Source organism: Pseudophryne corroboree, chromosome 4 (genome assembly GCF_028390025.1).
Source record: "Pseudophryne corroboree isolate aPseCor3 chromosome 4, aPseCor3.hap2, whole genome shotgun sequence".
Lineage (NCBI taxonomy): Eukaryota > Metazoa > Chordata > Amphibia > Anura > Myobatrachidae > Pseudophryne > Pseudophryne corroboree.
In genome coordinates, this window is record NC_086447.1 from 428,238,703 (window position 1) to 428,256,118 (window position 17,416).

The 17,416-nt window shown below is 47.8% G+C and overlaps 1 protein-coding gene across 2 annotated transcripts in view; it reads right to left on the minus strand.

Moving 5' to 3' along the window:
- The window catches only part of PHIP (pleckstrin homology domain interacting protein), a 546,843-nt gene that overhangs the window by 305,558 nt on the left and 223,869 nt on the right, over positions 1 to 17,416 (minus strand). For both annotated transcript variants that reach the window (XM_063916855.1, XM_063916854.1), the window contains exons 19-20: positions 5,997 to 6,180; positions 5,623 to 5,743 (exon numbers count right to left, since the gene is read on the minus strand). In XM_063916855.1, coding sequence (XP_063772925.1) covers positions 5,623 to 5,743; positions 5,997 to 6,180 — 305 coding nt within the window. The remainder of the gene's footprint in view (positions 1 to 5,622; positions 5,744 to 5,996; positions 6,181 to 17,416) is intronic.

Below are 17,416 nucleotides of genomic sequence, written 5' to 3' on the forward strand. Positions count from 1 at the left end.
ATACGCTGTTCAGCAACTTTTCCCGTGATCTCGCTTTTATGAGGAGATTGTCCAAGTACGGGATAATTGTGACACCCTGCTTGCGCAGGAGCACCATCATTTCCACCATTACCTTGGTGAAAATGCTCGGGGCCGTGGAAAGCCCAAACGGCAACGTCTGAAATTGGTAATGACAATCCTGTACCGCAAATCTCAGGTACGCCTGATGAGAAGGACATATGGGAATATGCAGGTATGCATCCTTTATGTCCAGAGATACCATAAAATCTCCCCCTTCCAGGCTGGCGATGACCGCTCTGAGCGATTCCATCTTGAACTTGAACCGTTTTAAGTAAAGGTTCAGGGATTTTAAATTCAAAATGGGTCTGACCGAACCGTCCGGTTTCGGGACCACAAACAGAGTTGAGTAGTACCCCTTCCCTCTTTGAAGCAGGGGAACCTCTACCACCACTTGTTGAAGACACAATTTGCGAATCGCATGTAACACTATCTCCCTTTCCAGGGGGGAAGTCGGTAGGGCCGATTTGAAAAACCGGCGAGGAGGCACCTCTTCGAATTCCAGCTCGTAACCCTGGGAAACAATTTCTATTGCCCAGGGATCCACCTGTGAGTGAACCCAGATGTGGCTGAACAGTCGAAGACGTGCCCCCACTGGGGCGGACTCCCTCAGGGGAGCCCCAGCGTCATGCGGTGGATTTGCAGAGGCCGGGGAGGACTTCTGTTCCTGGGAACTAGCTGTGTTATGCAGCTTCTTCCCTCTGCCAAGAAAGGACGATCCACGTACTCTCTTGCTTTTATTGGAACGAAAGGACTGCATTTGATAATGAGGCGCTTTCTTAGATTGTGAGGGAATATATGGCAAAAAATTCGATTTACCTGCCGTAGCGACTAGGTCCGAGAGGCCCTCTCCAAACAATTCCTCACCCTTGTAACGCAACAACTCCATATGTCTCTTGGAGTCGGCATCACCTGACCACTGTCGGGTCCATAAGACACGCCTAGCAGAAATAGACATAGCGTTTTTCCTGGAACCCAGTAAACTAATGTCTCTTTGAGCATCCCTCATATATAAGACAGCATCTTTTATATGCCCTAGGGTCATTAAAATGGTATCCTTATCAAGGGTCTCAATATCTGCTGATAAGGAATCTGTCCATGCTGCTACAGCACTATAAACCCAGGCCGACTCAATAGCCGGTCTGAGTAACGTACCAGAATGTGTGTAAATGTAACCTCCTGCTTGCGGTCAGCAGGATCCTTGAGGGTAGCCGTATCTTGGGATGGAAGCGCTATCTTTTTTGATAAGCGCGTCAAAGCTTTGTCTACCCTAGGGGATGATTCCCACCGGATTCTGTCCTGCGACGGGAAAGGATACGCTATTAGAATCCTTTTGGGAATCTGCAGTTTTTTGTCTGGAGTTTCCCACGCTTTTTCGCATAATTCGTTCAGCTCATGTGATGAGGGAAAGGTGACCTCAGGTTTCTTTCCCTTATACATGTGTACCCTTGTGTCACGATCCAGGTAATTCCTTATCAGTATTTACCTTCCAAATGTCTCCTGAGACTGTCCCAGTGTTCCAAGCCTGGATTCCATCTGCACTGTCTGTGTGCAGGATGCTGCATCTCATTGTCTCTAGTCTCCTTACTGTGATTCTGGCAGCATCAGGGTTAAGTTTCACATGCAAGTTACAAACAATCTTTCCCTCCAAAAGCTAGCATGGGCGCAGCCATGTTTTCCTAATCACGTGATACCTTTCAGCCTATCAGCTGCACTCTGCTCTTAGCCTGATTACCCAGCAGCTGCACTCTGGTCTCTGGTTAATCAGCCAGCCAATCCCTGTTTCCCAGCTGGTATAAATATCTTGTTCCTGGGGTGGAAAGAGGTCAGTGCTTCAATTGTCTACAGTGATTCCAGTGTGCAGTTCTTCCATGGACTTTCTCTGCAGTACAGCCTGACTCTGCAGTGTCTACATTGCTCCCTGTGACTGGCAGTTACCTGAGACCGGCTTCCAGCTTCTAGCTTCCAGCGGTGCTCTGCCCTGCCAGTAACCATCGGTGTTCCGCCATCGATCCCAAGTCACCATCGGTGTTCCGCCATCGATCCCAAGTCTCCATCGGTGTTCCGCCATCGATCCCAAGTCTCCATCGGTGTTCCGCCATCGATCCCAAGTCTCCATCGGTGTTCCGCCATCGATCCCAAAGTAACCATCGGTGTTCCGTCAGATTCCAAGTCACCATCGGTGTTCCGTCATCGATCCCAAGTATTTCTCTGAACTGTGATTCCTGTTACCTGTACCAAGGCATCAGTATTCCTCTGAACTGTGTTTAATAAACCTTTGAACTTTCCTTCGTTGTCTTGGTCACGCCTTCGGGCATTTGTTCTAAAGGTTCCCTGCATGTCTAAGAACCCTGTACTGCCTCCCAGGTACACATATACCTCAGCCCCTACAACTGAGGCTTCCCCCTGGTCAGCACCAGCCCTCAGTTTGTGACACCTTGTGTCAGGGACAGGGGGTTCCTCAGTGATATACAAAACATCTTTTATTGCGATAATCATATATCGAATACATTTAGCCACCTTTGGCTGTAATTTTGCATCATCGTAGTCGACACTGGAGTCTGAATCCGTGTCGGTATCTGTGTCAACTATTTGGGATAGTGGGCGCTTCTGAGACCCCGAAGGTCCAGGCGACATTGGGACAGGCATGGGTTGACTCCCTGACTGTACCCCAGCTTCAGCTTTGTCTAATCTTTTGTGCAATAAATTAACATTAGCACTTAAAACATTCCACATATCCATCCAGTCAGGTGTCGGCACTGTCGACGGAGACCTAACATTCATACACTCCCCCTCCTCCTTAGGTGAGCCTTCAATCTCAGACATGTCGACACACGCGTACCGACACACCACACACACACACAGGGAAGCTCTTTTCTGAAGACAGGTTCCCCACCAGACCCTTTGGAGAGACAGAGAGAGAGTATGCCAGCACACACCCCAGCGCTATATGACCCAGGAAAAAACACAGTATGTTTACCCAGTAGCGCTTTTGTTATTAATTTGCGCCAATTATGTGCCCCCCCCCCCTCTACTTTAAAACCCTTCTTTCACAATGTGTTAAGCAGGGGAGAGTCCGGGGAGCTTCCTCTCAGCGGTGCTGTGGAGAAAAATGGCGCTGGTGAGTGCTGAGGGAGAAGCCCCGCCCCCTCGGCGGCAGGCTTCTGTCCCGCTCAAAATTCTGAATAACATGGCGGGGGCTCTTTATATACACATGTATAGTGCACAGCTGTACATGTATATATCTATATATGCCACAGGAGAGGTTTATATTGCTGCCCAGGGCGCCCCACCCTGCACCCTTACAGTGACCGAGGTGTGTGAGGTGAACTGGAGCAATGGCGCACAGCTGCAGTGCTGTGCGTTACCTCTATGAAGATCAAGGTGTCTTCTGCCGCCTCTGATGTTCTTTTCCTCAATATTCACCCAGCTTCAATCTTCCGGCTCTGCGAGGACGACGGCGGCGCAGCTCTGGGACGGACGGCTAGGGTGAGACCTGCGTACCGATCCCTCTGGAGCTAATGGTGTCCAGTAGCCTAAGAAACAGAGCCCTGAAACTCAGAGAAGTGGGTCTGTTTCTCTCTCCTCAGTCCCTCGATGCAGGGAGTCTGTTGCCAGCAGGCTCCCTGAACATAAAAAACCTAACTAAAATGCTTTCTTTACAGGAAACTCAGGAGAGCTCCTGAAATGCACCCAGTCTCCACTGGGCACAGTATCAAACTGAGGTCTGGAGGAGGGGCATAGAGGGAGGAGCCAGTGCACACCCAGAGTCAAAGTCTTTCTTAAAGTGCCCATGTCTCCTGCGGAGCCAGTCTATCCCATGGTCCTTACAGAGTCCCCAGCATCCTCTAGGACGTTAGAGAAAATGGAATTTTTACACTTGCATTAAATCCTTTTCTGTGAATTTATTTGGGAACCAAGACCATGGGGATAAAGAGTGTCTTCTTCAGGATAGTGACACCAGAAAATAAATCAACAATCCTTAACCATAGTTGCCTCCCCTCCCATATCAGTCATAAATCTCCTGCTGCCATGCTTTGAAGGTCAGATCTCCCAGATTCTTAAGATTCTGCCAGGGGTGACAATAAGGAGTTTCTTTGCAAGTGATTTGCTGTAGATGCTCAGGAGTCACTGCTGATGACTCCTTATCCCCCCCTTGTATAACCCCTGATAGGAAAGAGAAAGCAGCACATGATCTCTGGGTTATCTGTGCACTCATTCATAGCGTGCTGCTGCTGAGCATTGCTGTTAGTAATCTTTTTGTAGTTAAATACATTTGTTTAATGAGAGCAGGAATGGGGAACCTTCGGCCCTCCAGCTGTTGTTGAACTACACATCCCAGCATGCCCTACAACAGTTTTAGCATGGCAAAATAGCAAAACTGTAGCAATGCATGCTGGTATGTGTAGTTTAACAACAGCTGGAGGGCCGAAGGTTCCCCATCTCTGAATTAGAGTATCTGGTATCAAATGATTAGTGCAGCCACTCCCAACCGTGGTCCTCAAGGCACACAAACAGTGAAGGTTTTAGTGCTATCCAGGCTTCAGCACAGATGGTTAAATCAAAATAAGTGAGGTACTAATTGAGTCACCTGTGTTCAAGCCTGGATATCACTAAAACCAGGCCTGTTAGTGTGCCTTGAGGACCGAGGTTGGGAAACACCGGATTAGGTTAATGCTGTATCGGTATGGAAAGCAGCACATCCAATAAATATAGGACTCTCCCAGTCATAAATTTCAAAGCAGACTGGGGTTTCAAGATGTACTGTTCAACCTCTTTTGAAGAAGCAAAAAGAAACAAGTAACGTTGAGGACCGTAGAACCAGTGGTTGGCCAAGGAAACTTGTGCATTAGATGAAAGACACATCGTGCTTACATCCCTTCGAAATCGGAAGATGTCCAGCAGTGCCATCAGCTCAGAGCTGGCAGGAACCAGTAGGACCCAGGTACACCCATCTTCTGCTCGGAGAAGTATGGCCAGAAGTAGTCTTCATGGAAGAATTGCGGCCAAAAAGCCGTATCTTCAATGTGGAAACAAGGTCAAGGGACTCCGCTATGCACGAAAACATAGGCGTGAAGAAAAATGGCAGCATGTGCTCTGGACTGGCAAGTCAAAAATGTAAATATTTGGATCTAACAGAGTCTGTCTATGATTAAATGAAGAGAAAGAAGGATTTGAGCAAGCCTACATCCATAGAAGATGTGCGGTAAGTTCTAAAATATGTTTGGAACAAACGCCCTGCAGTTCCTTCATAAACTGTGTGCAAGTGTACCTAGAAGAATTGATGCTGTTTTAAAGGCAAAGGGTTTTCACACCAAATCTGATTTTATTTTGTGTTCTCTTCTGTTCATTCACTTTGCATTTTGTTAATTGATACAGAAGATATGTGGTTGTTTTCACATATTTTATGAATGGAAGCTACAAACACTAGATTTGCCTATTACATTGACTATAATTTTCAATTGTCCTCAACCACCAACCCAGGACACATCCGAGGCACCCCATTTGGGATCCACTGCTTTAAAGGATTAAATTAATATTGTTAAGTTGGAACCAGCATCTCACCTTTGAAGAAGAGGATACTTTATTCTCTCTAACCGTGTGATTGAGTGCTTTCTTTCTCTCTTCTAATTTGTACAGCTGTATTTCCTCTTCTCCTTTTGCTGCTCTCCATTCTTCCTGTTTACTAGGAATAGCAGAAGACTTTTTAGCAATATTTTTAAGCTCTATCCTGAAAACAATACGAACCGGCATACTGATTTCTACAATAACCACTTGGCAATATATGTGATTAATCTGACTGCCTGTAAATGATGAAAATGTGTTATACAGTGTACCAAATTTCAGAAGTATTCTCCAAAACACTATTTATAACTCTCAGTGGTATATCATAAGAGACTTGCAAAGATTATGTCAGGTTATTATTATAAAGGTTTTACCTCGTTACCCCAGGGGAGAGCTCTGGGACTACCACTCTACGACTCCAAGCTACAAGGTCTCGCTCAGTAGCCATTTCGCTTCTTGGTGCATTGCTGTGCATCTGTCGAACACCTTCAATTTGACCACTGCGTCTTAAGCCAATATTTGGTGGAGAATGAACTTCTGATGTGGAGCTCACTGAAGCTAGTTAAATTAGGCATAAAAATTTGAAAAAACGAGATTTAAGGTAAGAATTTACCGTTGTTAAAGCTCTTTCTGCAAGGTACACTGGGCTCCACAGGGAATTACATCGGGGTGTAGAGTAGGATCTTGATCCGAGGCACCAACAGGCTCAAAGCTTTGACCTTCTTCCCAGAATGCATAGCGCTGCCTCCTCTATAACCCCGCCTCCGTGCACAGGAGCTCAGTTTTTGCAGTAGCAGGCAAAAGAGACGACAACTGTTAGTAGCCACATATACCACATTCTCACAGCAGGAGAAAGTGTCAGAGGCTAATGCCATACCAACCCAAAGAAGCTAAGTGCGTCAAGGTGGGAGCCCTGTGGAGCCCAGTGTACCTCGCAGAAAGAGATTTAACAAACGTAAGTTCTTACCATAAATCTCGTTTTCTGCTGCGGGGTACAGTGGGCTCCACAAGGAATGACACTGGGGATGTACTAAAGCAGTTCCTTATGGGAGGGGACGCACTGTAGCGGGCACAAGAACCCGGCGTCCAAAGGAAGCATCCTAGGAGGCGGAAGTATCGAAGGCATAGAATCTTATGAACCTGTTCACCGAGGACCACGTAGCCACCTTGCACAATTGTTCAAGGGTCGCACCACGGCGGGCCGCCCAAGAAGGTCCAACTGACAGAGTAGAATAGGCCTTTATGGTAGCAGGAGCTGGAAGGCCAGCCTGTATATAAGCATGTGCAATCACCATTCTAATCCATCTGGCCAGGTTCTGCTTGTGCGCAGGCCAGCCACGTTTGTGAAAAACAAACAGAACAAAGAGCGAATCCTACTTCCTGATGGAGGCAGTTCTCTTCATGTAGATGCGGAGAGGCCGTACCACATCAAAAGACCACTATTTGGAAGACAATTCAGTCGATGCAAAGGCTGGAACCACAATCTCCTGATTAAGGTGGAAAGACACCACCTTAGGTAAATACCCAGGACGTGTTCTAAGAACTGCGTGATTATGGTGAAAAATCAGATATGGTGACCTAAAAGACAAGGCACCCAGATCAGACACCCTTCTAGCAGAGGCAATAGCCAGCAGAAACAATACCTTAAGAAAATGACACTTAGGGTCTGCAGATTCAAGAGGCTCAAACGGAGACCCTTGCAACGCCTCCAAAACCACCGACAACTCCCAAGGGGCCGAAGGCGGGATATATGGAGGCTGAATCCGAAACACAACCTGAGTGAACGTATGTACATCAGGTAAAGTCGCAATTTTTCACTGGAACCAAACCGACAATGCAGAAACATAAACCTTGATGGAGGCCAGACGAAGGCCCTCAAGACGGAAGCTTCAAGAGCCACGCCATCAAAGCCAACCGGGCTAAATCCTGATATACACCGGGGCCCTGATCGAGGAGACCTGGGCGCTGTGGAAGTAGAAGAGGACGCTCTATCGAGAGACCCTGAGGGTCTGAGAACCAATGCCGTCTGGGCCACTCTAGAGCTATCAGAAGGAGGATTCCTCATTCTTGCTTGAACTTCCTTATTTCTCTGGGCAGGATTGACACAGGAGGGAACACGTATGGCAGCCGAAAGTTCCATGGAATTGCCAGTGCGTCCACAAACGCTGCTTGAGGATCCCTTGTCCTTGCTCCGAAGACCGGAACCTTGTGATTGTGTCGAGACGCCATCAGGTCCACATCTGGAAGGCCCCACCTGTCCACGAGGAGTTGAAACACCTCTGGAGGGAGGCTCCACTCTCCGGCATGTACGTCCTGACGACTGAGAAAGTCAGCTTCCCAGTTTAGGACCCCCGGAATGAACACTGCCGATATGGCTGGCAGATGCCGTTCCGCCCACTGAAGAATCCTTGATACTTCCCTCATTGCCATGCGGCTTCCAGTGCCGCCTTGATGATTGATGTACGCCACCGTGGTGGTGTTGCCCGACTGTACTTGAACAGGTCTGTTCTGTTCTGTATTAAATGCTGGTCCAAGTTCAAAGCATTGAACACCGCCCGCAATTCCAGAATGTTTATTGGGAGGAGAGACTCATCCTTGGTCCACCAACCCTGAAGGGAGTATTGCTCCAACACCGTGCCCCAACCTCTCAGACTGGTATCCGTCGTCAGAAGAACCCAGTTGGAGATCCAGAAGGGACGACCCCTGCTCAATCGTTGGTCCTGAAGGCACCAGCTAAGTAAGTGACAGATGGACCTCCAGAGACGACGAGATCATTTGAGATCTGATCCGGTGAGGTAGGCCGTCCCACTTGGCAAGAATCAGCTTCTGCAGAGGGCGGGAATGGAATTGAGCGTACTTCATCATGTCGAAAGAAGACACCATGAGACCCAGCACTTGCAATGCCAAATGTAATCGACACTTGCAGAAGCGATACAAAGCATCGAATCCTGCCCTGAACCTTCAGGACTTTCTCCTGAGACAAGAACAACCGCTGGTTGTGAGTGTCCAACAACGCCTCCAGGTGCACCATGCTCTGAGCAGGGACCAGGGAAGATTTTTTCCAGTTGATGAGCCACCCGTGAGCTTGCAGAAACTGGATAGTCAGATCCAGATGGCGTAAGAGAATTTCTGGGGAATTTGCCAGGATCAACAAGTCGTCCAGGTACAGTAGGATCCTGACCCCTTGACGGCGGAGTACAGCCGTCATTACCGCCATGACCTTGGTGAAGACTCGCAGAGCCGTGCTCAAACCAAAAAGGTAATGCCCGAAACTGGTAACGGGGGTTGCCACCGCAAAACTCAGGTACTGCTGATGCGACACTGCAATGGGAATATGCAGGTAAGCATCCTGTATGTCCAGGGAGACCATATAATACCCAGGATCCAAGGCTAGAACAATAGAGCGAAGAGTTTCCATACGAAACTTGGAGACACTCACAAATTTGTCCAAGGACTTGAGGTTGAGAATGGGTCGGGAGGACCCATTCGGTTTCGGGACTAGGAACAGCGATGAATAGTAGTCCTTCCCTCTCTGAGCCAGAGGCACCTGTACTACCACTCCTGTGTCCAGGAGGGACTGTACCACCGAATGAAGTGTTGCCTTCACCTGATCCGAAAGGACGTCTGTCAGGCAAAATCAATGAAGGGGACAATTCTTGAAGGATACGGCGAAACCTCGAGTGACGACTTCCTGTACCCAGGCATCGGAAGTGGTCTTCAACCATTCCTGGTTATACCCTAGAAGTGGGGCCCCCACCCTGGGATCCCCCAGAGGGAGGCCCGCCCCATCATGCGGCAGGCTTGTCCGTTTTGGAAGCAGGCTAACTGGCAACCCAGGCCCGTTTGGGCTTATTGGGTTTGGGAGTGCGAACCTGTTTCGGGTACGCCTGACCTTTTGCTTTCCCTGAAGGACGAAAGGAACGAAAGTGAGTACTCTTAGCCTTCGGCACCGAAGGAGCAGTACTAGGTAGACATGCTGTTTTAGCTGAAGCTAAGTCAGCTACAATCTTGTTGAGGTCTTCTCTGAAAAGAATGTCTCCCTTAAAAGGGAGTATCTCCAGGATTTTCTTAGAGTCCAGATCCACAGACCAGGACCATAACCAGAGAATCCGGCGAGCCAAAATGGACAAAGTAGAAGCCTTGGCCACCAGAATACCAGCATCAGAAGCCGCCCCCTTAATATAATGAGAAGCTGTGACAATATATATGACAGACATTGTCTAGCATGATCAGAAGCGTTGGAAGGCAACTCCGCCTCCAGCTCCTGAGCCCACGCTTCAACAGCCTCTACAGCCCATGTCGCTGCAATGGTGGGCCTATAAGCAGCACCAGTTAGGGTGTAAATTTCATTTAAACAACCCTCCACAAGCTTATCCGTCTGTTCTTTCAGAGACATGACGATAGTTACAGGCAGAGCCGAGGATACCACCAGCCGCGCCACCTGCAAATCCACTGGCGGGGGTGTTACCCAATTTTTACTTAGCTTCGCTGCGAGGTGGTAGCGAGCAAGCATCATCTTCTGAGGCGTGAATTTCTTATCTGGATTTTCCCAGGACTCCTGACGTATGTCAACTAAATGGTCAGAATGAGGTAAAACTTGTTTAACCACTTTCTGACGTTTAAACCTGTCCGGTTTCTTAGGGGCAGCATCAGGCTCCGGGTCATCAGTAATCTGAAGAATGAGCCCGATAGCCTCCAACAAGTCAGGGACATCCACCTGTGAAATAGCTTCCCCATCAGAAGCGTCAGGATCAGAATCTGTGGGGTCAGTATAAACGCCATCCTCATCAGAAGAGATGTCTGGGACGTTGGTGGATTGTGAGGAAGTAATGGCCTGCTTAGAGGACCCCATGGTCTTAGGCGGGCGAGGGTTAGACTTCTGAGTAGTCAGTGATTGCTCAGTTACAGCAATTAAACCAGACAGTTGATCTGCCCATGGCGGGTTAACTGCGGGCACCATAAGCAGTTGTACCGGCACAGGAGGTCCCATAGTGGGCGTTAGTCTAGTTACAAGCATATTCAAAAGCGTGTAGAAGGTAGCCCAAGGTGGGTCATTTTGAACCCCCGTTGCTACAGTCCCACTTGGAAGGTAAGAAACCCCCAGAACCTGAACCCCAGCCCCAGCAAGATTGCCCTTTGTAGCTGACATATCCGAAAGCTCAATGCAAGGCAACACAGTACAATATGAGCAGCACAATACCTGCCAAGAACCCCCTGTGCAGAGTATCAGCACAAACAGGGAATTCAAGAGGTACATGGTGACTAAAAATCAGAGAAAAATACACAGAGTATATACTGTGAACTACTTATATTAAATGATAAACCTGACGCACTTAGCCCCCTCAGGTTATAGAATATAGGGATACACGAAATGGAGGTCACAAAGCAGCTATATGCACACACACATAGTCACAATGTACAATGCAGAAATTATGACATGCAATAAAACTGCACTGGACTAGCAATACAGAGTAGAACTATGTATAGCTATACACTCAATAGATATAACAATACACAGTAAAGACTGGATGTATATCACAGGGTACTTGTACTACATAACACGGACTAAATGCACTCTTTCTTAAATAACACTGTCAGCAGACATTTAGAATACTTAGGTGACATGTAAAATGCACAGCGCTGACATGCAGGCGGCTTTAGAGAGGAGGATTTGCCCAAACAGTCCAAGGATCAGCTCAGCTTGTCCTAATGGCGCCCAAACGCTGACAGGGAGTGAAGGAAAGAGAGAGAGAGATGCAGCTCCAGGGCGGGAACATTTACTCTAAATGGAGCCCTAGGGCTGGGGGAGGGGCTACAGGTCAAAGCCTTATCCCACTGCTGGACTTCACTATCGGGTGCTGTGGGCTTAAATAAATGATTTATGAGAGAAAACCGACCTGTGCCCTTGCCCTGGAGGTCTAGTAGGTCCCTGTACTACCACAGTGTTCACGCCAGCGTGCGTGGCCCGCCTCCCACCGGCCGTGCGGGATTGCGATTTACAGCAGGTCCCACCGGGGGGACCCACTTGCCTCCTCCCTGAGTGCGGCCACGCGATCCAGGAGAACAGCGGTCGTGTGTGTGACTAATTGGAAAAAAACAGATGCTGTAGGTACCCAGCAACCAAGGCACGGGAGTGTACAGTGCCGCTGGGGAAGGTGATGGAGCTGCAGCAGGAGATGTCTGACTGACATCTAACACAGTCAGTGTCTCTGCTGCAGCCCTTAAAGTCTTCATTTTTCTTTAAAAGCTTCTTCTCAGGGCTGCAGGAGCAGCCCCCCTGTTGTATGCCTGATTACTGTATGGCACCAACTAAAAAACTTAGCTCCTGTGCACGGAGGCGGGGTTATAGAGGAGGCGGCGCTATGCATTCTGGGAAGAAGGTCAAAGCTTTGAGCTGGTTGGTGCCTCGGATCAAGATCCTACTCTACACCTCAATGTCATTCCCTGTGGAGCCCAGTGTATCCCGCAGCAGAAAAGGTCTTTAAAACGGACATCCAAATATAGGGGTCTATTTACTATGCCTTCAATGGAGGTAAGATGGACAGAGATAAAGTATCAGCCAATCAGCTCCTAACTGCCATTCTTCAATTACAGCATGTAACGTGCCAGTTAGGAGCCGATTGGCTGGGACTTATCTCCATTCAACGCTTAGTAAATAGACCCCATACTCTGCAAGACTTTCATTTTTAACAATAATCACTAATGTGTATAAATATTTGTCAAGTAACACCCTAATGCCAAATTTACAAAAAAAAAAAACCCTCAGCATCTATTTTACTAATTGAATTAAATTTAAGAGGCTACACTGCCCTTAAAACAGATACTTAATATGGGTGCTACATTTTTAGAACCACCTACTTAACATGTGTCGTGATTAATGAGTGGAAAACTTATTGTATTCATGTTAAGCATAAGATATATACATTTACATTTTTCAACATCGGTGCAATATACTGCCATACTTTAATCAAAAGCTAGATAAAGAAAAATGAACATAAACATTTCATCACTAGTTTTAAAACGTCAACTGACAGTAAAAGTATCAAGATTTCCTTCATAGCCTACTTTAACATATTGAAAAGCAGTAACACATTTGGTGTCTTGGGTCATTATTATGTGTATTGTCCTAGTAGAGATTTATAAAAAATAAGAATTTACTTACCGATAATTCTATTTCTCGGAGTCCGTAGTGGATGCTGGGGTTCCTGAAAGGACCATGGGGAATAGCGGCTCCGCAGGAGACAGGGCACAAAAAGTAAAGCTTTAGGATCAGGTGGTGTGCACTGGCTCCTCCCCCTATGACCCTCCTCCAAGCCTCAGTTAGGATACTGTGCCCGGACGAGCGTACACAATAAGGAAGGATTTTGAATCCCGGGTAAGACTCATACCAGCCACACCAATCACACTGTACAACCTGTGATCTGAACCCAGTTAACAGTATGATAACAGCGGAGCCTCTGAAAAGATGGCTCACAACAATAATAACCCGATTTTTATAACTATGTACAAGTATTGCAGATAATCCGCACTTGGGATGGGCGCCCAGCATCCACTACGGACTCCGAGAAATAGAATTATCGGTAAGTAAATTCTTATTTTCTCTATCGTCCTAGTGGATGCTGGGGTTCCTGAAAGGACCATGGGGATAATACCAAAGCTCCCAAACGGGCGGGAGAGTGCGGATGACTCTGCAGCACCGAATGAGAGAACTCCAGGTCCTCCTTAGCCAGGGTATCAAATTTGTAGGATTTTACCAACGTGTTTGCCCCTGACTAAATAGCCGCTCGGCAAAGTTGTAAAGCCGAGACCCCTCGGGCAGCCGCCCAAGATAAGCCCACCTTCCTTGTGGAATGGGCATTTACATATTTTGGCTGTGGCAGGCCTGCCACAGAATGTGCAAGCTGAATTGTATTACACATCCAACTAGCAATAGTCTGCTTAGAAGCAAGAGCACCCAGTTTGTTGGGTGCATACAGGATAACAGCAAGTCAGTTTTCCTGACTCCAGCCGTCCTGGAACCTATATTTACAGGGCCCTGACAACATCTAGCAACCTGGAGTCCTCCAAGTCCCTAGTAGGCGCAAGGCACCAAAATAAGCTGGTTCAGGTGAAACACTGACACCACCTTAGGGAGAGAACTGGGGACGAGTCCGCAGCTCTGCCCTGTCCAAATGGACAACCAGATATGGGCTTTTTTTGAGAAAAAAAACACCAATTTGACACTCGCCTGGTCCAGGCCAGGGCCAAGAGCATGGTCACTTTTCATGTGAGATGCTTCAAATCCACAGATTTGACTGGTTTTAAACCAATGTGATTTGAGGAATCCCAGAACTACGTTGAGATCCCACAGTGCCACTGGAGGCACAAAAGGGGGTTGTATATGCAATACTCCCTTGACAAACTTCTGGACTTCAGGAACTGAAGCCACTTCATTCTGGAAGAAAATCGACAGGGCCGAAATTTGAACCTTAAATCGACCCCAATTTGAGGCCCATAGACACTCCCGTTTGCAGGAAATGCAGGAATCGACCGAGTTGAAATTTCTTCGTGGGGCCTTTCTGGCCTCACACCACGCAACATATTTTTGCCACATGTGGTGATAATGTTGTGCGGTCACCTCCTTTCTGGCTTTGACCAGGGTAGGAATGACCTCTTCCGGAATGCCTTTTTCCCTTAGGATCCGGCGTTCCACCGCCATGCCGTCAAACGCAGCTGCGGTAAGTCTTGGAACAGACATGGTACTTGCTGAAACAAGTCCCTTCTTAGCGGCAGAGGCCACAAGTCCTCTGTGAGCATCTCTTGAAGTTCCGGGTACCAAATCCTTCTTGGCCAATCCGGAGCCATGAGTATAGTTCTTACTCCTCTACGTCTTATAAGTCTCAGTACCTTAGGTATGAGAAGCAGAGGATGGAACACATACACCGACTGGTACATCCATGGTGTTACCAGAACGTCCACAGCTATTGCCTGAGGGTCTCTTAACCTGGCGCAATACCTGTCCCGTTTTTTGTTCAGACGGGACGCCATCATGTCCACCTTTGGTATTTCCCAACGGTTTACAATCATGTGGAAAACTTCCCGATGAAGTTTCCATTCTGCCGGGTGGAGGTCGTGCCTGCTGAGGAAGTCTGCTTCCCAGTTTCCATTCCCGGAATGAAACACTGCTGACAGTGCTATCACATGATTTTCCGCCCAGCGAAAAGTCCTTGCAGTTTTTGCCATTGCCCTCCTGCTTCTTGTGCCGCCCTGTCTATTTACGTGGGCGACTGCCGTGATGTTTTTCCCACTGGATCAATACCGGCTGACCTTGAAGCAGAGGTCTTGCTAAGCTTAGAGTATTATAAATTTACCCTTAGCTCCAGTATATTTATGTGGAGAAAAGTCTCCAGACTTGATCACACTCCCTGGAAATTTTTTCCTTGTGTGACTGCTCCCCAGCCTCTCGGGCTGGCCTCCGTGGTCACCAGCATCCAATCCTGAATGCCGAATCTGCGGCCCTCTAGAAGATGAGCACTCTGTAACCACCACAGGAGAGACACCCTTGTCCTTGGATATAGGGTTATCCGCTGATGCATCTGAAGATGAGATCCGGACCATTTGTCCAGCAGATCCCACTGAAAAATTCTTGCGTGAAATCTGCCGAATGGAATTGCTTCGTAGGAAGTCACCATCTTTACTAGGACCCTTGTGCAATGATGCACTGATTTTAGGAGGTTCCTGACTAGCTCGGATAACTCCCTGGCTTTCTCTTCCGGGAGAAACACCTTTTTCTGGCCTGTGTCCAGAATCATCCCTAGGCACAGCAGACTTGTCGTCGGGATCAGCTGCGATTTTGGAATATTTAGAATCCACCCGTGCTGTTGTAGCAGTATCCGAGATAGTGCTACTCCGACCTCCAACTGTTCCCTGGACTTTGCCCTTATCAGGAGATCGTCCAAGTAAGGGATAATTAAGACGCCTTTTCTTCGAAGAAGAATCATCATTTCGGCCATTACCTTGGTAAAGACCCGGGGTGCCGTGGACAATCCAAACGGCAGCGTCTGAAACTGATAGTGACAGTTCTGTACCACGAACCTGAGGTACCCTTAGTGAGAAGGGCAAATTTTGGACATGGAGGTAAGCATCCCTGATGTCTCGGGACACTATATAGTCCCCTTCTTCCTGGTTCGTTATCACTGCTCTGAGTGACTCCATCTTGATTTGAACCTTTGTAAGTGTTCAAATTTTTTTAGATTTAGAATAGGTCTCACCTAGCCTTCTGGCTTCAGTACCACAATATAATGTGGAATAATACCCCTTTTCTTGTTGTAGGAGGGGTAATTTGATTATCACCTGCTGGGAATACAGCTTGTGAATTGTTTCCCATACTGCCTCCTTGTCGGAGGGAGACCTTGGTAAACCAGACTTCAGGAGCCTGCGAAGGGGAAACGTCTCGACATTCCAATCTGTACCCCTGGGATACTACATGTAGGATCCAGGGGTCCTGTACGGTCCCAGCGTCATGCTGAGAGCTTGGCAGAAGCGGTGGAACGCTTCTGTTCCTGGGAATGGGCTGCCTGCTGCAGTCTTCTTCCCTTTCCTCTATCCCTGGGCAGATATGACTCTTATAGGGACGAAAGGACTGAGGCTGAACAGACGGTGTCTTTTTCTGCAGAGATGTGACTTAGGGTAAAAACGGTGGATTTTCCAGCAGTTGCCGTGGCCACCAGGTCCGATGGACCGACCCCAAATAACTCCTCTTCCTTTATACGGCAATACACCTTTGTGCCGTTTGGAATCTGCATCACCTGACCACTGTCGTGTCCATAAACATCTTCTGGCAGATATGGACATCGCACTTACTCTTGATGCCAGAGTGCAAATATCCCTCTGTGCATCTCGCATATATAGAAAATGCATCCTTTAAATGCTCTATAGTCAATAAAATACTGTCCCTGTCAAGGGTATCAATATTTTTAGTCAGGGAATCCGACCAAGCCACCCCAGCTCTGCACATCCAGGCTGAGGCGATCGCTGGTCGCAGTATAACACCAGTATGTGTGTATATACTTTTTATGATATTTTCCAGCCTCCTGTCAGCTGGCTCCTTTAGGACGGCCCTATCTATAGACGGTACCGCCACTTGTTTTGATAAGCGTGTGAGCGCCTTATCCACCCTAAGGGGTGTTTCCCAACGCGCCCTAACTTCTGGCGGGAAAGGGTATACCGCCCATAATTTTCTATCGGGGGGAACCCACGCATCATCACACACTTCATTTAATTTATCTGATTCAGGAAAAACTACGGTAGTTTTTTCACATCCCACATAATACCCTCTTTTGTGGTACTTGTAGTATCAGAAATATGTAACACCTCCTTCATTGCCCTTAACGTGTGGCCCTAATAAGTAATACGTTTGTTTATTCACCGTCGACACTGGATTCAGTGTCCGTGTCTGTGTCTGTGTCGACCGACTAAAGTAAACGGGCGTTTTAAAACCCCTGACGGTGTTTCTGAGACGTCTGGACCGGTACTAATTGTTTGTCGGCCGTCTCATGTCGTCAACCGACCTTGCAGCGTGTTGACATTATCACGTAATTCCCTAAATAAGCCATCCATTCCGGTGTCGACTCCCTAGAGAGTGACATCACCATTACAGGCAATTGCTCCGCCTCCTCACCAACATCGTCCTCATACATGTCGACACACACGTACCGACACACAGCACACACACAGGGAATGCTCTGATAGAGGACAGGACCCACTAGCCCTTTGGAGAGACAGAGGGAGAGTTTGCCAGCACACACCAAAAACG